At 38.0% G+C, this 25,137-nt stretch overlaps 1 protein-coding gene across 1 annotated transcript in view; it reads right to left on the reverse strand.

Moving 5' to 3' along the window:
- LOC136874351 (fanconi-associated nuclease 1) overlaps positions 1–25,137 on the reverse strand; it is a 134,277-nt gene that overhangs the window by 70,481 nt on the left and 38,659 nt on the right. Inside the window, exon 4 of the mRNA XM_068227764.1 lies at positions 14,839–14,970. Coding sequence (XP_068083865.1) covers positions 14,839–14,970 — 132 coding nt within the window. The remainder of the gene's footprint in view (positions 1–14,838; positions 14,971–25,137) is intronic.

The raw sequence follows: 25,137 nt of genomic DNA on the forward strand, positions 1-25,137 counted from the left end.
AACGCTTTTAGTCCAAATGGGTCCAAAATCCAAGTCATCGGCCTCTCATAATGGTACATATCATTGGGAAACTAGAACCATGGTATCTGTCATGTTGTGGTACTAATCAAAAGTAGCTTAGACTCGCAGCATTCCACACAGTACGGTACTACTCAGAGGTAATGAAATTCGCACAGGGAATACAGATCTGTGGTGTTTCGCACACTGCGGCGGTATTTACTGGCAATGCAAACCTATGACCTTCCTCACAAAAGTGGACTAACCACAGGGACCTGCACTATCCCGGGGTGTTCCTCACATGGTGAGTACTAAGCATAGGCAAGGCAGAACCGTGGTGCCGCTCATCCCATGGTGTTGCTCATTTAGGGGTACGAATCATAGGTACTGTAGAAGCCGCCAACGTACTCTATTGCCACTAATCACAAAACCTATTTGGTACCAAACATAGTGGTACTACGCGCAAGTAAAAGCGACCCATGGTGTTCCCCGCGTGGTGGTACTAAGCACAAGTAGTCTCATGGTTCTAATTGGATCATCCCTTGGTCCAATTAGTCGCCTCTTACGACAGGCAGGGGATACCGTAGGTGCATTCTTCGTCTGCGTCCCCACCAACAGGGGGTTGTGTGTTTGGTCCGCGAGAGGTATTTTATTTCCCTCAAGTCTGCCGGCAAGCCGGTTAGGACCCCCCTATCCGCCACCTGGGACGCGCCATATGGGAGTATCACCTCTCCCCCCTGCTCCGCCAGCGTAGTAGGTTCGTGGACTGAATGATGTAAATAGAAACCTACATGTCTCTCGAGGTTTACTGACTGTGATACAAAATGCCAAGTGAATTGAAAATTGATGCCTTGAAAGAAGATGGAAGTGTTTTATTGGATGTTAAGTCAATTTGAGGTTAGAGTTCTGTCCAGCTTCATCTCCCCTTATTATCTCCAAATCTAAACAAATTTTGTAAATACTTCTCAGAATTAGGCCCTAACCTGGTTCTGTTTAAGAGCCATTGGGAAATGTTCCGATTTCTAAGCAGTAAACTATGGCTCCAATTTTTAGAATAAGAATATATGGAGACAAACCATTAATACGAATGAATTAAACCATTATGCAGGAAAATGAAGTAGCCAGCTTTCATCTTCAGTATCTGTTGACGCTAGTGTATAATTTTGAACTACTGAGTAGAAGCCCAATGACTTTCAAATTAATTAAGAATAGCAACTTTCGAGAAAATGGCCTCTCTCGCAGAAGTGAACATTTTGCTATAAATTTCAATCTCGATATCATCATGTGTTAAAATGAGTTAAAATTCTGGCTTGTAGTTCAATAACGTTTGACCACACGACACCTCGTAATCTGAAGGCCTTCGGGCTGAGCAGTGGTCGCTTGGTTGGCCAAGGCCCTTCAAGGGCTGTAGTGCTATAGGGTTTGGTTTGGTTTTGGTTTTTATGTTCAATGAAGGTTAAAACATCAATATTAAATTGGCGATAAGCATGTGGCTTACAAATGTAAAACTTTAATAAAATACGGATTACTTTGTTGAAATGGAGAATAATATCACGTTACTACTGTGTACGTTATTGTAATGACCAGTTGTTCCTCAATGGAAATAGGTTTGACATGATAGTTGCTGTACTTTCGTGGTTTCATATTGCCTTCAATTCCTTTTAGCAAATGTTGACATTTCTGCATTCAATAATCCCATCTTTATTCTACCACTTTTCCCCACACCTGTGGGGTCGCTGGTGCGAACTATGTCGCAGACGTGGATTTGACCCTGTTTTATGGCTGGATTTCCTTCCTGACGCCAACCCTATGTGAAGAGATGTATTGTAATCACTATTGCATGTTTCTGCTGCGGTGGTTGGTAGTGTGGTGTGTTCTTTGAATATGAAGAGTGTGTTGGGACAAACACAAAGAACCAGTCCACAAGCCAGAAGAATTAATGACATGCGATTAAAATCCCCATTGAAATGTCTGCATTGGCATTCTTAAATAATCGTGGAGAAGTCTTTTATATTCTTTGAAGATTGAAGTTTCCTTATACGGCGAATATTTTAAAATTATGAAATTTTATACACTTTATATGTATTTTATCTATACCATGAAAAACTTGGCATATTAACCTATTTGTTATTGTTCTGTATATTATCCAAAATTAACTTTATGTGGAATACATAACCTCTCTTGGCAATGAAAAGGACAGTAAAATGGACAAAGATTGGAAGAAGAAAAATACTTTTAGATGTGCTACCTGGAATGTACAAGGTATCTCACACAAAGATGACCAACAGGATGACATTCTCGCAAAAAAAAGACATTTTAACTGCAGCAATTTCAGAAACAAAAAGAAAGCTTTAGGGATCAAAAGAGACAGTAAATTATTTACAGTTTTACAGTGGGGTTGACAGAGATACTAGAGCACAGGCGGGTGTACTGCTCATGGTACACAAAAGATTAAGATCAACAATTGATAGCTACACTTTTTGGAATGAAAGGATTAGATCAAAAATTGAAAGGATTATCCAATTAAGACTAAAACTATTCAGGGGTTATCTTACAGTTATAGGGGTATACGCTCCAGTGGAGGGCAATTCAAACGAAAGTGATGGGTTCTATAATGATCTGCAAAAGATAGTCAATAAAATTAACAAACAGGATATGCTACTATTACTGGGAGACTTCAATGCCAGAGTTGGTAATGAGAAAATTCAGAATCACATCGGAATCCATGGAGAAACAACCCGTAATAACAATGGAACGAAATGAATAGATTTCACTGTCTTCAATCAGTTAAAGATTATGAACACAATGTTTCCACACAAGGACACCCACAAGTATACGTGGTATGCACAAAATCAGAAATCGATTATAGATTATATAATTTGTAATGGTAAATTGGCAGGTTTAGTCTTGGATACAAGAGTCTATCGAGGCCCTGAATTGGAAACGGATCACTATCTATTAGTAGCACCTATTCGTCTGAGGCCTAGATGGTATAAAAGAAACAAACAACACAAGAAATTAAAACTTCTTACAAGGTTAACCTATTAAGAGACCCCAGTATAAAATGGCTGTACCAGAACAGACTTAATAATCTTACACAGATGACACCACTTAGTGACAACGTAGAAATGGAGTGGTCTAATTTGTGTTCAATTTTAAAGCAGTCTGCTTTTGAGAGTTTGGGAGTTAAGAAAAAATGGCAGAGGAAAAAGGGTTTAAGAATCTGGGATGAAGAGATTGAAAAAGTTATTTCAGACAAAAGAAATGCTTATAAAAATTTTTTGTCAACTAGCAAATTAGAAGATAAAATAGAGTATAACCACAAGAGAGCAATAGCAAAAAGGGAAGTGCGGAAAAAGCACAGAAAGAGTTGGGAAAACTTTGTTTCACAACTGGAGACTGATATAACAAGACCACAACCACAGACCTATAAAATACTCAAGAAACTGAATAATGATGTAAAAGAAGACATACGCATTAATGCAATACCTCTAACGGAGTGGCTCATTTATTTTTGGAACCTTTGGAGAGGTTCAAATATTGAGCCACTTCTTCTGCCAACATTTCTTAACAGTCTTCGGAAACCATTACACTCGAAGAATTGGAGCTAATACTCAGAAAACTTAAAAATAGAAAAGCATCTGGAGAAGATTCAATAAATGCAGAATTATTCAAGTACTCCAGTGACATCTTCAAGCAAAGATTTCTCAAATTCATCAATTTAATTTGGAATGGCAACAGACCACCAGAGAATTGGCAAAAAGCTATAGTTATTCCTCTTCATAAGAAGGGCAGTATGAAAGATTGTGGAAATTACAGAGGGATAAGTATACTCAACTTAGGTTACAAAATTTACTCTAATATTGTCAGAGAAAAATTATTCAGGTATTATGAAAATGTGATTGGAAATGAACAACATGGATTTCGAAAGGGGCGCTCATGTGCTGATGCTTACTTTACCTTGAAAATCTTAGTCGAAAAACGCAGGGAATTTAACTTTGAAACTCACATAGCATTTGTTGATTTTAAGAAAGCCTTTGACCTAGTTAACAGGAACAGACTTCTTAATATCTTAGCAGAAGATAATGTCCTACAACAGTTAATAGATAACATATACAACATGTACAGTGACAACCTTACTGCAATAAAGTTAGGTAATCATCAGACTGATTGGAAACCGATCAGCAGAGGTGTGAGACAAGGTTGTGGACTTTCTCCTTTGTTGTTCATAATCTATATGAACAACATAATACAGGAATGAAGGCATGAAAGGCATGGATCAATCCCAGTCAGCAAATATCTCACACATCTAGATGCCATACTCTTTGCTGATGATGTTGCAATGGTAGCATCATCAGAAGATGATCTTCAGTGGTCAGTATTTAATCTACAGAAAGTCTCTTCAAAATTCGACATGATCATTTCACCACAAAAGAGCAAAATAATGGCCTTAAAGGGGAAGGACCCTATCCCAAGTAAAATCTGTTTAGATAATAAAATTTTGGAAAGAGTCAACAAATTCAATTATCTGGGATACAATTTATCTTACCAAGGGGAAATTGATATCTCTGCAAAAATAACCAAATTTACCAGAACAACAGGAATCATAAATCATATCATGAAGCCATCTCTTGTCCAAAAACACACTCGCTTACGTCTTTATAACACTTTAGCCAGACCAACCCTTTGCTACGGCAGTGAGGCATGGACAATAAGAACTCAAGACATTTCCACAATTACAGCACGTGAAATGACGTTCATGCACAGAACAGCAGGCTATATGAAATGGGATCGTATAAGAAATGAAGATGTGCTCAAGGGACTGAATGTGAAATCAGTAATCAATTACATCTATGACTACCAAGAAAACTGGAAACGTCATGTTCAAAGGATGGAATCTGGAAGACTACCAAAGGAGATCCTACGCTATCAACCAAGAGGACAGAGATCTATAGGACGTCCAATGAAGCGATGGAAAGAAAATGCAAGACCGTAACAGGCCACATGGCCCAGTATTTGGAAGGATGATGATGATTATGACATAACCTCTCCTTCCCAAAGGCCAACCTCACCTTCCCGAGATGAAAAAACCTGTTCCCACAGATGAGGAGCTGTCGCCAGAGTCACGGTTGTATAACCATAACATCCATTACGGAGGAAATACTGTAATTTCAGCTAGTCCATTAGCTGAGAGGTGGCAGCCCCACCAATGGTCTTACTTCCTTCAGGCTAGCAACCCGTCGGAAGGACATTTGATTGCTTTCAAGTCTTGCAAAAAGTAAAATGCAAGATCATAACGGGACACATGGCCCAATACTTGGAAGGAAGATGATGATGATGAAATAATCGTGGAATTTCTATAGGTCTTTCTTCACGTCCTGGTATAAATGGTGGAATTCACCAAATGTCTGCCTTCTCTTATTACCGGATGTACACTGTATCTTCCATCAGAACCAGAAATCAAGTAAAGTTTCCTTGCTACTGCACTGCTACTCTACTTAACCATTATGTACACAGATAACTATGAACATTAAATTTAAAGAACACAACACGATCTTCTTGTGAATGCTGCACAATCATACCTGGATGGAAAAAGTTTCCTCCTTAATGAAGAAAGAGCGAGGGTTCCCCAGCCAGAATGTGCGTCTTTGAATGATGAGTGATGAGTGAAGAGCACTGCCATGAGCGCTGAGTGAGGAGTAATCCACCCAGCATGTTCGTACCCAAAGACGTCTGACTGGCCACGAGTGCCTACCCCTTTCCACCTCCCCTATCGTGCCACCTACTCAGTGCTGGAAGTACTGGCGAGCATACTGACCAATGAGAACGCTACATTTTCTTTAATAATTTAAACACATATGGCAAGAAATTCTTATGATTTTAAAGACACACAGCAAATCTACAGTCCAAGAGCTTTCGTCAGAATGCTTTACGATGTCAATCGGTTCACCCATTCTCTTAAAATCGATGTAACAAAAATCAGCCTAGTGTTTTAAATATGTAAGACTAGCTATGGACATTGAAATAAATTTATAAGATTATAATTTTATTTTTAAACTTTGAATTTGTGTTCCAAAGTTCATTTTTATTCTGGATTGGAAAAACAAAGAATGGAATAACATTCAGATGATTTTAGTGTTATGACATTACAGTAGAACGTCGATAATTAAAAATTAGTTAATTCAAAATCCTGCCTAATTCGAAGTAAACCTCATTCCCGGATACATGAGGTATGGTTTTGCATGTTATTTAAATGGTTTAATTCGAAATACGGATAATTCGTAATTTGAAAAACAATGTCGGTCCCATTACCAAAATTCAGACTTTTAATTCAAAACTGCCTTTACATTTAAAGAAAATAGTATTTTACAGAGTAAATTAAATTCAAGATTCAAGATGTATTCGCGCCATGATAGAACGCGTCTTTCGGAACGTGCAGGGGTAGCTTTCGGCACTTTCACTCACTTTGGTGTGTCTACAATGTGCTTCACATTTGCTAAGTTCGAGTGAAATCGCAATTCTTTTGTATTTAGCGCTTTAAGGAACGCCACAATATTACACAGCAGGAAGTGTGCGGAGAAGCAAAATCCGTGAACACTAGTGTTGCCGACAGTTGGCGATAAAACTTACATATAATCAATTCGTAAGCACCGAACGTTACTCTCAATGCCGATGAAATTGCTTTTTTTTTTTTTAATGCCGGTCCCGAACGGACTTATGGTTTTAAAGGAGAGAAGTGTCAGCCGGGAAATCGTACAAGAGTAGGTCACTGTACTGAGTTGCAATGCACATGGAAGCGAGAGACTTCCTCCCCTCGTCATAGGGAAGTTCGATAAACCACAATGTTTTAAGGGCGTCAGACATTTTCCATGCAAGCACAAGGCATCTAAAAAATGCAGACAGTACAGCAATAAAAAAATAAAGCATTTACAGAGGGGAGCCAGTATAATTTTGTCTTCGTCTTTGAATCGTGTGTATTTTTATTTTTATATCGTTGCGTGAGGTTATGTTTGCCAGTGATTTATCCAAGTGCATTATTTGAATAATGTAAATGCACCTTGTTGGATACATTTCAGCAATAGTTTTTTCCCACGGCATTTGAAAGGTTTAAACTGTGAATCAAGATAAATTAATGGGTCTTAGAAAACTTTGTGACACGGCAAGGGTTGGCATTTCTGAATTACGAGAGAACGGCCATGGCAGGAAATCGTACAAGGATAGAGTCACTGTACTGTGTTGTAATGCAGACAGAAATGAGAGCCTTTTTCCCCATCGTCATAGGAAAGTTCGATAAGCCACAATGTTACATAAAATCAGCTTCATGGTCCATATCGCACTTAAACAGATTCACAACTAAGTATTTTTTATTTTCCACCTTGTTGATATACTAAATTGCTTAAGGCAACTTATTGGTTAAAAGTGGTACATGTTTCATATATTATCAACATCTTCAGCCACGTAACACTGTTTAGATGAAACATTCATATATTGACAAAGTATCAATGTTTTAGAGGAAGTGACCTTAATATTAACATAAGAAGATTGACAATATTATGAAATATTCATATATTGACAAAGTATCAATGTTTTAGAGAAGTGTCCTTAAAATTAACATAAGAAGATCGACAATATTAAATTAATTAAAATACTTAATTGTGAAGCCACAATGCTTTAAGGGCATCAGGCACTTTCTGTGCAAGTTCAGTGCATCTAAACTGCATACAGTACAGAAACCCAATGTATACAGCACTTGCACAGGGGAGCCAGCATAGATATCTCCTCGTCTTTCATACAGGCTTTTTTAAATTTTATTTTGTTGCGTGAGGTTATCTTTGCCAGTGAGTTATCCAAGTGCATTATTTGAATACTGTAAATGCACGTTGTAGGGTACATTTATAGTTTTTTCCATGGCATTTGAAAGGTTCAAACTGTGAATCAAGGTTAACTGCATGCAGTAACAGGTCTTAGAATATTTTGTGATGCGGCGAAAGTTGGCATTTCTGAATTACGAGTTGGCGGTTAATTTGAAATCCAATTTTTGCATCCCAATGACTTTGAATTAACTAGGTTTTACTGTATATGAAAAAAGCTGAAAACAATTTTATGAAACAAGGTATTAAGTTGAGGGAAAGATGGATTGTAACTAAGGCAATACACTGTTTTATTACTGCACAAGAGTGCCAATTTAGAGGAGGATTTAAAACTGTATTTTCCATAACCCCCTTTTGTATACCATATCTTCATACAACCAATAACACTGGAGATATACCGACCAAGTGGCCCCATAGTTTGGGTCATGTAGCTATCAGCCTGCATTTGGGAGATAGTAGGTTCGAACCCCACTGTTAGCAGTCCTGAAAATGGTTTTCCGTGGTTTCCCATTTTCACACCTTAATCAAGGCCATGTTTGCTTCCTTCCAACTTTTAGCCCTTTCCTATCACATCATCGCCATAAGACCTATCTGTGTCGTCATTTTGGTTAAACGGTATTTCGGTTAAAAGTGTTCCGGATAACACAGGTTCTACTGTACTGTTGTTTTACATCCGTCCTAAATACTAGTTCTCAACAGACACCACAATGTCGGAATTATGTCCCACAAGAGTTCTTTAACATGCCGGAAACCAACAACACTGAGGTGTTACCTTTAAAATATTCATTCAAGGCTACCAACCTGAGCCGGATTTGAACCCGCTCAGAAAGACGATGACTAACCAAATGAGCCGCTCAGGCCTGCAGCCAGGTTGATGGATGAGATTTATCCTACACTAATTAAAAACCCAGAACACCCTTTACACGTTTCAGCTAGAAATCGAGAATAACACAACACCAGCATTCAGATTTAAACAGCTCTGATCTTCCCCTCCATCCCCAGTTATGGCAGCTGTTGTTAAAACGGCATCACTCACTGACTGATAACCCATCACACTCGTTTGGGACGATAATAAATTATTGTTATGGAGTATTACAGGAATTAAATTGATAGGAGAGGCTGGAGATTGCAGAGAAAACTCTGTCCCGCCTCTGCTTTGTCTGGCACAAATTTCACAAGTTTCAGATTTGAAACTGGGATGTGGCGTTGAAAGGTCGATGTCTAACCGTTTGATCAATCCCTTAAACCTGAGCACACTGAGGAGTATTGTTTCCTTTTATTTCATCCCTTAACCCTCTGCATGGTGAAGAGCTTCTCTTCTCTTGCTCCTAGTCATCCTCCATTGAACCCTGCATTCAAATCTTTGTAGGACCTTGTGAAATGTATGTAGGACAGTGCTTGACAGACAGCACATTAACATACATTTTCAAACATGCTTCCACACCAGGGCTAATGATCAAAATTAATTTTTCCTTCAATCAATCAATCAATCAATCAATCAATCAATCAATCAATCAATGACTTCCACTTACTTAGGCTACACAGATGTACCAGTCCAAATATCCCAATCCTTTATGTCAGGTTTCAACAAAAATAGCAGCAATTTGTTTACATATGACTTAAACAAGAAGACCACCAGCACTATTCTCTTATCAGTTAATTCCCTCCCTTCCTCGCCCTGCCAACAGGCAAAGTCAAGCTTGGATTATACAAAAATTTCCCTTTACCAACCTTGCATCGTCCCCCCACCCACAATCCAGCTACAGCAGACGTAGTTTGCCACTCCTGCCTGAAGAGTAACTGAAAACCTAAAAACATTTACTCTTTAATATTCAATTTTAAACTTTTATTTAAGACAGCTGACTACTTCTTTGGATAAGTTGCTTACAGCAGTCTCTTCTATAACCAGTTTAATGGACTGCAAGTATTTCAATTACACCCTATATACAGTGGAACCTCAATTCTCCATTTTTGGAGGGACAACGGAAAAAAACGTACAACACGGGAAAACGGAAAATCCGGGAATGAATGAACCATCAACGATTTGACAAAACATCACAAAAATGAAATACGTATACTTATAATCTTACAAACACCCCTAAACCAAACCAAACTACAGCCCCAATGGGCCTTCTGCTTGCCAAGCGACCGCTGCTCGGTCCGAAGGCCTACAGATTACGGTGACGCACGGTCTGAGTGACGAATCCTCTTGGCCATTATTCCCAGCTCTCTAAACTGGAGTCGTCATCAAACCATTAAATAGCTCCTCAATTAAAGGTAATCGTAGAATGAGTGAACCTGGAACCAGCCCTCATATCCAGGTAAAAATGCTTGATCTGGCCAGGAATCAAACCTGGGCCCTCCAGGTGAGAGGCAAGCAAGTTAGACCGTGGGGCCGGCTTCAAACATTAATTATCGGTACGCGACTTAAAAACCTCGAAACTTTACATTCAGTTTTAACGGGAAAACATTGTCAGTTTCCTCTGAAAACTTCTTTTAGTTCAGCAACTTTGATCAGCCAAACTCTTCAAAAAATCTACTACCTGTAACGCCAAGCCAAACAACAATCGACCATAAGCAGTTTTTAATTCTCTATTCTAATAAAATGAAGCATATTAGATACAAAAGCGTCCAACATGATGGCAAAATGCCTTTTTTTTTTTTTTTTAAATCTTCCCTTGTAATTTGATCACTGGCAGCCTATACTGTTCGTAGTCAGTTTATAGAAATCTTGCACCGCGTAAATTAGGCCTACATCGACTTTTAAAGGTTATTTTGAACTCGAGAATATGGTTTCGAATGTAAGTATCGATTCTCAAATTCTCTAATGCATTATATTCAATTAATCACAATCAAATTGGAAAGGGAAAAAATATCATTAACACTTCTGAAATTACAGTTATTCGTGACCTTGAGCTCAGTTGGAAAGTACGCTGGCTGTACATGTTGGTACGAGTGCGAAATGATACAAAGTTCTTAAATGTAACGTGCAAAAACAAAACGACTACGGTTTTTGTAACATTTTTACACAAAAAAGTGAAATTCCCAGTCCTATATTATGACCAAAACAGTAATAGGCAATCCCAAAACCTCCCATGGCTTTATGTATGTAAGGTGCAACATATGCTCTAGTCTCGATAACATAATCGTACAAGTAACAACTCTCATTATTGTTCCGTATTGAAGATGACCCTAGGTATAAATATCTCAAGGATAATTTAATAAAACTACCTATTCAATACATTCCACGTTTAATGTGGTTTGAATCTACATGAATTTATATAAACTTATCAGATACATGTTTCACCCTTTTTGGGCATCTTTAGCCTGTGGACAACCTTAAGGTCAAGATCTGGGACTTTATTTAACCATACATAGTAAGAATATAAATGTTGATGTTACTCAGTGATAACCTCTTAAAATTACCATGTAATAATATTTTTTTAAATGTGAACAATATACTGACTGACAGAGCAAATGCAACACCAAGAAGGAGTGGTTTGAAAGGGATGAAAGTTGGGGAAAAAACAGACGGCACGGACGAATAATTGATGTTTATTTCAAACCGATATGCAGGTTACACAATGCGCACGGCATCGACTCAGTAGGATGTAGGACCACCGCGAGCGGCGATGCACGCAGAAACACGTCGAGGTACAGAGTCAATAAGAGTGCGGATGGTGTCCTGAGGGATGGTTCTCCATTCTCTGTCAACCATTTGCCACAGTTGGTCGTCCGTACGAGGCTGGGGCAGAGTTTGCAAACGGCGTCCAATGAGATCCCACACGTGTTCGATTGGTGAGAGATCCGGAGAGTACGCTGGCCACGGAAGCATCTGTACACCTCGTAGAGCCTGTTGGGAGATGCGAGCAGTGTGTGGGCGGGCATTATCCTGCTGAAACAGAGCATTGGGCAGCCCCTGAAGGTACGGGAGTGCCACCGGCCGCAGCACATGCTGCACGTAGCGGTGGGCATTTAACGTGCCTTGAATACGCACTAGAGGTGACGTGGAATCATACGCAATAGCGCCCCAAACCATGATGACGCGTTGTCTAGCGGTAGGGCGCTCCACAGTTACTGCCGGATTTGACCTTTCTCCGCGCCGACGCCACACTCGTCTGCGGTGACTATCACTGACAGAACAGAAGCGTGACTCATCGGAGAACACGACGTTCCGCCATTCCCTCATCCAAGTCGCTCTAGCCCGGCACCATGCCAGGTGTGCACGTCTATGCTGTGGAGTCAATGGTAGTCTTCTGAGCGGACGCCGGGAGTGCAGGCCTCCTTCAACCAATCGACGGGAAATTGTTCTGGTCGATTTTGGAACAGCCAGGGTGTCTTGCACATGCTGAAGAATGGCGGTTGACGTGGCGTGCGGGGCTGCCACCGCTTGGCGGCGGATGCGCCGATCCTCGCGTGCTGACGTCACTCGGGCTGCGCCTGGACCCCTCGCACGTGCCACATGTCCCTGCGCCAACCATCTTCGCCACAGGCGCTGCACCGTGGACACATCCCTATGGGTATCGGCTGCGATTTGACGAAGCGACCAACCTGCCCTTCTCAGCCCGATCACCATACCCCTCGTAAAGTCGTCTGTCTGCTGGAAATGCCTCCGTTGACGGCGGCCTGGCATTCTTAGCTATACACGTGTCCTGTGGCACACGACAACACGTTCTACAATGACTGTCGGCTGAGAAATCATGGTACGAAGTGGGCCATTCGCCAACGCCGTGTCCCATTTATCGTTCGCTACGTGCGCAGCACAGCGGCGCATTTCACATCATGAGCATACCTCAGTGACGTCAGTCTACCCTGCAATTGGCATAAAGTTCTGACCACTCCTTCTTGGTGTTGCATTTGCTCTGTCAGTCAGTGTACATAAAAGTGAGTGACATAAATTGATGGTGTTATTAACACAATTAAAACTTGTCAGTCTTATTCTATCTAATTTTAAAAAATGTCCAAAACTAAAATGGATCTTCTTCATCTAACACGAGTCTTAGGTAAACAGTACCGTATAATCCCGAATACCGCCCGCCACCGAATAAGACCCGCACCTTAAATTTGAGACGGCAAAATACGGAAAAAAATAAAAAATAACCTACATACCTATTTAATTTTCTTTAACTCTAGAACTGCTGCAGGTTTTTATGTCAAAAGCTGCAGTTATTTTCCTCAATATACAACATGAAAATGAAAGCAAGCTTGTAAACTCTTATTAATCCCAATAAATCCATTTTATACACCAATAGAAAGCTGAAAGAATGATCTATATGAAGATGACAAAAATAATTTTAAAAATTGTCACCATTTCTAACTATCGAAAGATACAATTATAATTTTTTTGGAACAAGATGAATTGTTGAAATATTTTGCACTAAGAAAAGAATTTCTGATAAATAACTTATTCCTAAAACATGATATTATGAAACACAGAAGAGTGTTTTTACATATTTCCCCACAATTCTTCAATTTTCGCTTCAAATGTTAAGTAAAACGCATAATTTTCTCAAAACGGAGTTCTTTTTTTATGTCATTACAGATAATTTTAGGATCCCTTCCAAGGCCAAGTAACATATCAACAGTAATGATTATTCATACAAGACTGTATTTAAGTATCTAGGACGTTCCTTCCCAAATATGCAGCAGCCTAAGATTGTATTCTTCACAATTCATTGTCATCACACGACAGGAAACCAAGATGCTTATCATTCACAACAAAATTTAATGTAGTGTTAAACAATCGTATCCAATACATATAGCAATCAGTTTAAGTCTCCACTTGTGGTTGACAACACATTTCAACATTGGTTTCGCCAAGTATAAGTAAACGTTATATGTGGGTCAAATGAGCTGCCGGTTGAATATACTCTTTACCTAAGACTCATGTTAAATGAAGAAGATCCATTTTAGTTTTGGACATTTTTTACAATTAGATAGAATAAGACTGACAAGTTTTAATTAATAACACCATCAATTTATCTCACTCACTTTTATGTATTGTTCACATTTTTAAAAACATTGTTATGGCATGTGAATTTTAAGAGGTTATCACTGAGTAACATCAATGTTTATATTCATACTATAGTTCAATAAGGTCCCGGATCTTGACCTTAAGGTTGTCCACAGGATGAAGATGGCCAAAAAGGGTGAAACGTACCTGATAAGTCTGTATAAATTAATGTAGATTCAAACCACATTAAACGTGGAATGTATTGAATAGGTGGTATTATTAAATTTCCTTGCGATATTTATGCCTAACATAATCGTATATGATAATATTAAAATACTAAATTTGTGTTACTTAAGAAGAAGCAGTTTCGATTCCTGCCTGAAAGCCCAGTACTATACAGCGCCCTGAGGGAAGTGCTGAAAACATGTTTGGCGTTACACTAAAAAAAGTAAAAAAAAAAATAAACTTCTAACCCTGGACATAATGTAGACATTTTGCATATACGAACATTTGACGAAACTCGTTCTGTCTTCAATTAGAGCTGTCAAAATGCGCTCTATCTCCTTCCAATTGATGTGGACACCCTCTGCTTTATGATTTCCCAGGAATCTCTAAACAATACCACCCAAATGCGATGCTAAGATGGTCCCTTATGCAAGTTCACTGCCGATCGCTTTTCCTGTAATTTACAGTACTTCCTCAAATTACCGCAATGACGGGACGTTAACACCAAGGTCCATAAGTATCCCTAGGCGTCCTTTCATGAAATACAGTTCCTTGAAAAATGCGTGATTGAGGATTTAGCGTTGATGGGACTGAAATTTCTGTATGGCTGATCCGAGAAATTGTTTTTTCGAGGAACGGATAATGCGGGATTTTTAAATGATTTAATTAGGATGCTCATGGGACCACGTAATTTGAATGAATAATATGGGAAAACGTAGTTTCCAGGAACGTATAATCAAGGTTCTACTGTATATGAATCCTTAATATGTAAGCAGAAAAAATTAAACATACCTCTGTTCTTCATCTGACAGAATTGACATGAAGTAAGCTCTAATCTCGTGTATCATATTCTCTGCAAGTGCTACTTCTCTGCTACATATCAAATTCACCAACTCTGAATCCATATCTTTTGTTTCTTGATACCTGTGTACAGAAAACAACCCTTATTACAGAAAATGTATATTATGAAATGCAATGAAACAGTATTTTACAAATCAACTAGTGTCGTTCTGATCACTAGTTCCCTTACAGATACCTTCAAAGACAAATATTTTTCGAGCCTATTCACTCTTCAAACTGGAAAACAAAGAGCTCCTTCAAGTCACCAGTTCCAACACAATTACTAGGAGAAAGTCAGTGCATCACTGTTTGAAAAAATAGTTTTGATTACCATCAGAAGGAATAATCTCACGAGAAGTTTACAATTAACATTCAATGGAGTCATAGTTTCGAGGTACATTCATGAATGTGTAGATAGGGACAAACACACCTGATCCCCACAAGGTCCTAAGAAAGTCAAGAGAAAATATGTAACATGTTCACGCAAACTTCCTATAATGGTAAATGCTCACTTCTTGAATATCCTGCTGTCCTTGTGATCCATTCTGCAATCTGGCATCAGCACTTTTAGTTCTATAAACTTACAATGTTTACACAGAGGATGTTGGTGTGTCTTTCTGATCACTAATTTCTTGTTTCTCCTCATATTTTATGGTTTTCTCTTCTTTTTCCCCCACAGCTCTGAATAGGTTATGTCTTCTCTTCATCTCCTCACACAGAGCTTTCTTCCATTGCTTGGGAAAAGGACATGAATATATAATTTTCACAACCGCATTGTACTAAAAATAAACTTTCAACATATTATGTCGTGCTCAGTACATACAGTATATACTCAAATTTGTTAAGTACAGAACAAAACTGGCCAACTGGACACCAGTGGGATTCGAACCCACAACCTTCCAATTTTATGTTCAGTACAATACCCTTTTTTTTTTTTTTACAAGTTGCTTTACGTCGCACCGACATAGATAGGTCTTATTTATTAAAATGTTTTCAAAGAAATTCCCTTAAGGGGTGTTCCACCTCATCAACATTATATCAGTCAAATAGCCTGTTTTATTATTTCGGGACTAGTTTCAGTCCCTATTTAGGATCATCTTCAGCTAACAAACACAAACTTAAAAAACTTAGAAAATTATTTACTTCACTAAAATTTTGTTTTGTCATAAACACTCAATTCTTGACAGAAATTATAATCACTGATGTGTCTATAATGCCCTTCTTGCAATTTATTATTCATCATGTTGTGAAAATATTTTCTCTAATTAAAGGAGTATGTTCTCACATTCACATCTATGGAAAATGTGTCCGTCTTTTTTTATATTGTTTGGTGGTATAGTATTTTTTTTAAACCTAAAACCTATTGAAGTTGATGTATTAATAATGAATTTAAAAGAAATTCCTTGTTAATGAATAGGTATTTAACACTTGCTCATATAAAATCTATTATAAAGTCCTTTTGAATATGTCTGTTAGCAAATGAATTTTATATTTAAGCTCTGTACATTATACGTTAGTTAGAGGGCGGGTGTGGCTCAACATACTCTTATTTTGATTTTAATGTGTTATTACTAAATTAGCGTAATACAGGGCTATTATTTTATGAGGAAACATCATTTACTGCTATTGCTTATTTTTCGTATATCGACGGCTGCATCGTAATTAGAAGATCAGGAAGAGTTGACTTTTTTTTTCTATTGGCTTTACGTCGCACCGACACAGATAGGTCTTATGGTGACGATGGGACAGGAAAGGGCTAGGAGTGGGAAGGAACCGGCCGTGGCCTAATTAAACCATCTTCAGAACTGCCGACAGTGGGGTTCGAACCCACTATCTCCTGAATACTGGATACTGGCCGCACTTAAGTGACTGCAGCTATCCAGCTCGGTAGGAAGAGTTGAACGACTAATGTATGAATGCAGGTTGAAGAAATGTGGATGCCTGTAACGAAAGAAAAATGAAGCTAAGTGTGTGATAGTGATGTTTTAAAATGAATGAGTTAGTCTTTCTGTCTGTACTTACTCCCCTTGGCCCGTGTTGACCGGCTGTCAGAGGTGTTGAATGTGGCCTGTTTATTCTTCTCTGTGCGACGCTTACTGCTGTGTAGATTCGAAGAGTGGTAGCGGGAAAGAGGGGATATGGAGGTCTGGTTGTTTGTTATGCTGAATTAAGGATTTCTTATGGTATTCTTTTGTGATCAAAACATTAACTGACGCACACAATATGCTTGCTTTTTCTGTTGGTTCATTTAAACTGTAGTCTGTATTCCACTGTTGATCTAAAAATATGGAACAATCTTTGGTAATATTGAGCGGGGATCCTTTCTGTACAATTTTAAGCACATGAAGGTCCTGTTCAATATTTGAAAAATTATGTTTGGAATCCGCCATATGCTGTCCGATTGCGGATTATGTGTTATGCTTTAACGTGTTAGTATGTTCGAGGTATCGGATGTTAAAATTCCTGTCAGTCTGGCCTATATAACTTGCCTGACAGTTTTTTGACATTTTAATCTATAAATCTCTGAATTGTTAAATTTGTCAGCCTTGTTGATTGACCTTGGATTGTGGAAGTGCAAGAAATGATTGTTAGTCATTTTAAATGCTTTTTAATGCCATGTTTCTTGAATGAGTTGGTGGTGTTGTAGATATCATTATTATTGTTCCGGGAATTCCGTGGTGGACAAGAGGTTAAAGACGGTGCGGGCATGAATGGGTCAAGATAGGACAATCAGAAGATTGATTTAAAACTTTAAAATTATGGTTATATTTCTTTCTCAGCTCTCTCTTTTTTTTTTTTTTTCGGTACAAAGATCATAATTTTAGAATATCGAATAAAACAACCTTGAGCTTGAGGCTCTCTAATTACACATTCTCCAATGAGCGCGGCGGCTCCTTTCAAAAAACAGTCAAAGAGACGACCCTCCCAATTTCGTTTACAAAAGTATTCAAAATATACAATGTTTCAAGAGCACTTTTTGCTCCACAAAATTATCTAGGAGACTATTCTCCGAACATTACACCATTACAGCATTCCAAAGGCATCCTTCAACATTTACATTAACACCCAGAGCGTCTTCGCTCTATAAAATTTTCATTTTCAACAAAATGTCCAGGCCTATCAAAGGCACAATATACATTTTACAATTCCAACAGTATTTATTGTCTTAGATGCTGAACAGTCTGACACATTTACACAGAAGGAAATACAATTTCACAGGGGAATACCCAATCTACCAGGCCTTTGTGGAAAAAACAACAGGTTAAAGTTACTGGTCCAAAAATCAAAATGATGTGGAGGCAGACACTTGCACTCCTTGAAATTTGCAATTAAAAGATTAAAACCATATTTGGGCTTCTGCCCCGAAGTTACAGAGGCTAAGCCTATACTACTGAAGTGACTAGATGGAGAAGATTTAAGTTACAAAAGTTACAGACAGAAAACGGTTACAAGGTCATAGTCACCTCAAAATCAAGTTGATAGGGAGCTCGAGAGGGTATCACACTCTCTATTCTCGAATTTCGGCTAAGTTTTCTAACTAGTTTGAAAGTTACATTTTAGAAAATTACAGTTACAAGTATGACAGCAGTGAGGAAGTGCGTGCGAGAGAGTTCCGTAAACCACCTAGCAAATCAGCAAGTTAAACTACAATTTGTGCGTACTAGATCAAGTTACATTACTAAATAACACTCAGTGATTAGATACATTCATTCACAATATCTCTAAAGTCTTTGAACAAGCGGATTTCTTCATTCGAAGAAAAGCTAAACGACAACCAAGCCCACTTCGAAAAGGCAACGTGCGCCGCCAACAGCAGTGCTACCAACCCCGGCGATGTCTCCCTAGACGCACTTGCCCTTGAGTTCCAGTCTTTCAGAGCTGCTGTCACCGAGGAGCTCAAGGAGGTGAAGTCCGAACTTACTGAAATGCATAAGCAGATCTCCAAATGGGACGACCTAACCGACAAAGCAGAGCAGTACAGAAGGAGAAACTGCCTATTACTCCACAGGGTGGCAGGAGCTCCGAATGAGGACATCTATGATAAGGTGTTCGGTGTTGTGAAATCCCACCTAGGGAAAGACTTGACATTGGACAATTTAGATTGCTATCACAGAATTGGGAAACCAAGGAGAACAACAGCTGAGGTAGTGATGGGAGGGAAAAGGCCCATCATTATAAAGTTCACGCGATATCACGAACGTGACCGTATCTAGCGTGCAATGAAATAGCTGAAGGGATCGGGTATGCTGATAACAGAATCGCTTACAACAACAAGAAAGGACATTCTAAACACCGCGTGACCACTTCGGTCAGAAATCTGTATGGACAAAAGATGGACGAATCATTATTCTAAGCTCTGATGGGATAAAATTACAAGTGACCACACGAGCTGATCTTAACAACGTTATTCAAGCAGCTAGGGGGTGAAAGAGTGTAGTGAAGTAACAAAAGTGTGGATTAGTTTAAGCTTGTATTATAGTGTATTATTATTTTGAGTGTGAATGTGATTGAGTGCATGAAAAGTCGGCACGATATCAGAGAAGATACGGAGGTAAGAAGCATGTATTCTTCTTTGTCTTCTGCTTTATGTGCTGTGTTATGTTGGTAGACGAATCTGTCCCTTATGTCAACGACCCACATTACTCACCTCCCCTCTTAACTCAACCCTCACCCCTCCCATACCCTGAGGCAACAGGATCCATTCTGAGGCGACAGCTGATGAATCACCCGAGAGCTCTCTCCTGTTGCCACCTGGAAGAACTACAGGCTATTTTCGAAAATAATAAGGTGCATTGTATTGGCATATCAGAAAGCTGATTACGTGGAGATTTGCCGTCTTGTGCTGTAAATCTCGATGGATACTCGCTCTTACGACATGACCGCACTGACAGACGAGGTGGTGGAGTAGCCTTTTACAACGGGAATGATTTAAAAGCCATACATCTAATTTTTGATCCAACATCTTAAGTTGGCGGGAAGATATCAAAGTACTGATAACTTTAACATACCAAAAACAAAGAATAATCAACCTTAAATAGTAAACCTTAAAATAAAAAATTACTTTAGATTTTTAATAGTTCCTCTTCACACTAGAGGGCATAACATAAGTTTTATTTTGGTAGAGACATCTGTAGACACAAGTCCAAACTTCTCGTGCTAGTTGTTGCGAGTTTTAGATTTAAGATGGCATTTTCCACAGTGCTTCATTTAAATGAACGGGGTGGGTGTACCTCCCGGTACAATTATTATTATTAAAAGTGAAGGTTGCAAAATCTTTGAGTTTTATTTTAGACATGATTTTGGTTTATGTCTGATTTTGAAGATAATTTTGTTAATGAAATCCTTGCTAAAACTATTATTTTTGGCTATATAACAAATGGTGTCTAACTCTTTATTTAAGTCTACTTGAGACAGCAGAATGTTATAAGCGCTGTGTACCAGACTGTAATAGGAAGATCAATTTTGGGAGATGCGATGAACAGATTCCTGTTTAATAGTATTACCTGTTTGAGTCGGTTTCCTATGAATATTGTATGATAGGTGATCCTTATTCTAGTTATTGATAAATCTAAGTAGTTGAAGGTTTGAAAAACTCTGTCTCCATACTATTCATGTAGCGATTTAAAGTATTGACTTTGTTAAGTACTGATTGACTGTAATCCAAAATGGCAAAAACATTATCCACATACTGCACCCAACAAAAAAAGTTATCTTTTTTATTGATGTTGGAATGTTCCAAATGATCTAGATACATTTGTGCAATTATTCCAGAGGCTGGGACACCCATAGACAATCCGTTTTGTTGATAGATGATATCATTAAAAAGAAAAATATTGTTCTGAAAGTAAATTTCACCAGTCAGAGAGAGATTTAATTAAAAAATTATCCGTCCCCCAGTGAGGGTGACCATTCAGATCCGGAATACGGTCAGGTTACAATTTCAGTGAGTTTAAAAAACATTAAAAAGTAAAAATTAATTGTTGATGTTGTTATTATCTTCTTTTTTCCAAGTGGGGTGGGGGAGGAATGTTAACCACATTCTCAGGTTCTTCTATTTCATTTCTACTTAATTTATTTACTATGTAGTTATAAATTATTTTACATAATGGGTATAGTATCATTAACTGAGATAATGGGATACATATCCTTGATATAAAATGAAAATAGAGAGTGAAACGGTTGAATTTATAAGTTTTTAGTGACTTTTCCGAACCCTCTTGTGTTTTTATTGCTTTCCTAGCGAGGAAAACGTAATGCTTCTTTAAGAATCACTGAACAAATTGAGCTATTTTGTAAGTGGGACTAGGTTTGAAGTTAATGATAGGTCTTATTGGGATATTGTCTTTATGGGTGTTTGGAAGAGCCCTTGCTGCGGTTAGTTTGGAATTTGTACTAATAAGCTTACTGGTATCCTGTTCACTAAGAATGAAGTTTATGTTTTTAAGTAGGGTTTTGAGATTTTTTGAATTTTATTGATGGGGTCCTTTTTGATAATTTTGAAATTTTCTTCTAAACAGAAATTTTGAGTTTTGTTTATATAGTTGCCTTTATCCATTATTCATTGCATTGCCCTTATTATTACTGACGTTCTTTTTGAGGTTTTTAATGTAATTAGGCAATATTTTTTAAAATTTTATACCTAATCTCGTCATTTTGTTCTAGTGGAAGTTTATTACTAGCTTGTTCGGTTTCTCTCACTGTCATGACTAGTACTTCATACAAAGATTATGTTTTGGTCCTCTACTCAGCATACCTAGTTCTGTCCCGTCAAGTTCTGTGCTGGATATGTTCTTGATAGGCGAATGAAATTTTGCCACCGTTTCCTCAGCAGTAACATTGATCTGCTGATTTTTAGAAGTAGAAAAAAAATGGATTCTTTAGGTGTGGATATAAAGGGGGTGAAATTGTTGTGATTAATTTGAGACTTTTGAAGGTTTTCTAATTTCTTATCAAAAATGGTTTTTGATCGTAATGTTTACGAGTTTTTGATGTGTATAATTCAGAAGATCATCCCAATACACTATGGGCTGCTTCTAAATGTGTTTTGTAAAGTCTACTTATCAGAAAAATATTTTTCCTAATTTGATTTCTTCTTTCAATCCTATTTTGTTGGTTTTATTTTGAATGCACCATGTTTGAAACGAAGACCTATGCTTCCTGTTGTAAGCCTTCAAGAATTGGATGTTATGAGACATAGATTCTTTCAAAAAGGTGATATCTTTGTTTGCAATCTAAATTATGACAACAAAGCCAAGTAGGCACAGAAATAAGAAGGGAAAAAAGGCTTTTAACTACTTAAACTTAAAAACTAATGGTGGCTATTTTAGAGAAAGCATCAATGTTAAGACATCACTTCTCTATCCTAGGCCTAGAGAATCTTCACTACAGACATGACAGTGGTCTGTATCATCAAAAAATCCCTGGAATACCCACACATTCCTATTTGGACCCATCCACCTCATATATCCATACCAAAATATAAAAAAATTCTCAGCAATTTAGTTCCATGTTTCATGGTTGGTATCCTAAGGGAGGAGTCCAATACCACCCACAAGGTGTTCTGCTTCGCTGGAGAGTTCACACCACTTGATGTGCTCACTAGTGGTAATGAGCAGAATGGATGGCCAGAGGCGAAGTCATAAATCAAGTACAAAGAGTTTATGCTGGGGAGTAATATTGTCTGAAGGAATGATCTTAAGAGTCAATCACTAGCTAAATATCCTTTCTTTGCATCATCCAGTAGTCCCCTTAGATGTCATGGCCACCAATGATGTAGGTGATGAGTAGGATCTGGATTCATATGCACTAAAAACTCCAAAAATATGCATGCACATATGCACTAAAAATGCTGAAAACATGCACTAAACATAAAACAAAATACACTTACCAAACACATTATTTAATTTTAACTCAGTGTTAAATTGATAAACGTGTCTCATTCCTTGCAAAGTGATGCATGGCACTATGTTATTAAGACTCTTTCGATGTTTTCACGGCTCAATGACTTTCTACATTGGACAGAATTAATTTATACGTTGAAAATGATCATTTTACGACGACGGATGTAACTGGGCGATACTTGTACTCTGGTGCTGACTGCTTTGAAAATTCTTCTAGCAAAAACAGCCTGATTCCACTTATGTAGTTGCTTATGGATTGAATGTCAGAAAGAAGGAAACAGCTTTGTGAAAAGGGTTATTATCCGCCTGCAACACTGAAAACACTTTCCTTGATCAGGAAAGGCTTCTCATATTGCAGAGTGATGTAGAACATATATAGAGACCATTAGATTTTTCGTTTCATGCAGAAATCTTAGATAATCAATCACACATAAGAAAAAAATATACCTATATATGCAATAACATTCAAAATATGCATTTTCTTTTAATCAGGACCCTAGTGATGAGGTACAATAGGAGTTTCTTTAAGAATGTACTTGCCATTGCCAGGTCATATGCTTCAGCGCACTCTAGTTTAATTTTGTGTGCCAAAGTCTACGACTACTATGGGCCCAATCGAAACCTTTGCATGAGTTCTAGATATGACAGTTGTGGTCACCACCAATGAACAAAGGTTCACTAACATCAACAGACCGAATGTGTGCCTCTAGATCTTACCAGAATTCCTTTTGTTCCTCAACCAGGCATCATGATTGTGGTGCACAGCATACGACAACATGCAAAGTCGTTGACCTAGTGATGATCTAAACACTCATCTTACAGTCAGAGGCATGCCTGAACCTCGACACCCTCACAAATTACAATATATATATACATATCAGCACACCTAAAGCCATCCCAAACAGGGGTCCCAATGGATTGGCTAATGAACTATTCACAAAAATCATTTTAAAAACTTTAAGATTATATCTTTGAATTTGGTTTGTATGTGGCTATCACCATATGAGATCAACTTTTATTACTTACTTTATTGCAAAGTGTAAAAGTGATTATTTATAATATTTAGGGAGGATTCCAGCATTTCGCAAGGTGAAGTACCTTTCGCACTTAACATCAGCCCAATACCTTCTCATAAATTTATTTTGTACTTCACCCCCAGATCTTGACAACAGATTTGAAAATGACATGTGCTGCGAGTGTATCTATATTTGGCTTACTTCAAGTAAATTCTGGACCATTTCAGAATTGTTTTAAATTTAATTGTCTGAATTTGTGGAACACCCTGTACTGCACAAGACACAAGCTTTGGGAAGTATCCAAGGACAAGACAACAAGCATCAAATGAAAATTTAAATTCAATTGGTTTAAAAAAATTGAAAGGTAACTCCTGTGCAGTCATTGGTCATTTTGCTGTGCTGTTTCTTGTTGCACCACCCAGCGCAGGCTACCTTCGGGAAGCGCGTCCGAAGGTAATTTCATTCTGTCTTCGGAATCATGTAGAGCGGACATGTTATCCGGGAGCTCTGGCTTATCTCAGGGTAAGCAATTTTAAATTTCCTAATGTAATTTAATTTCAATTAATTCCACATTTTAACTTGTTACAGGAGTTTACCCATCGATTTTATCAAATAAATTCACAATAGGTGTAAGAGTATTTTACATCCATCCTCACGTTTGCACGAGGCAAGCTTTTCTAACAGTTTTGTAAATTAAGATTAAATTTCTCACTAAGCTTGACCTCAGTAAATCTGCTTCATTTCAAATTGTATTTTTCTTTAGTGAAGGTGGTCGCTTTACATTTTCTACTTGTAATTTTTTTTCAACCCTGCACATTGGACCTATTTGCCTTCACATCTAAATTTCAAAAGGCATTTTCCTTCAAGACTAGTACCAGCAAGATCCTTGTAAGACTAATTTAATTACACCAGGGTTCGTATTAATATCTTGTATTCACACTAGTGTTCCTCATTTCCCTTTCTTTGGTGTTTTTATACTAAATGGGTATTAACTAAATTACACTGTCCTGCGATGGTTTCATTGCCGCCATCCTGTATTGCTTTTTAGGATGACTTCTGCATCCTGAATCAGGATATGATGTTAATTTTTTCCCCATCACATCATATTTTCTCAAAAATCCTATATTACATTTATTTCATCACATGCATTAATGCACTTCTTTCGTTGTTAGGAAGAGTGTTGCTTTAATTTAGATTTCCACATTCTTTTATTAATTTATTTTATTAATTCGACGTCCTCCAGCCATCTCGTAGTTCTGTATTATCATGCTCAGAATGTAGAGCCGGCAACTATGTACAACATAGCCAGCAACGCATGGTTTTGGCTGAGTGGC

Source organism: Anabrus simplex, chromosome 5 (assembly GCF_040414725.1).
Source record: "Anabrus simplex isolate iqAnaSimp1 chromosome 5, ASM4041472v1, whole genome shotgun sequence".
NCBI lineage: Eukaryota > Metazoa > Arthropoda > Insecta > Orthoptera > Tettigoniidae > Anabrus > Anabrus simplex.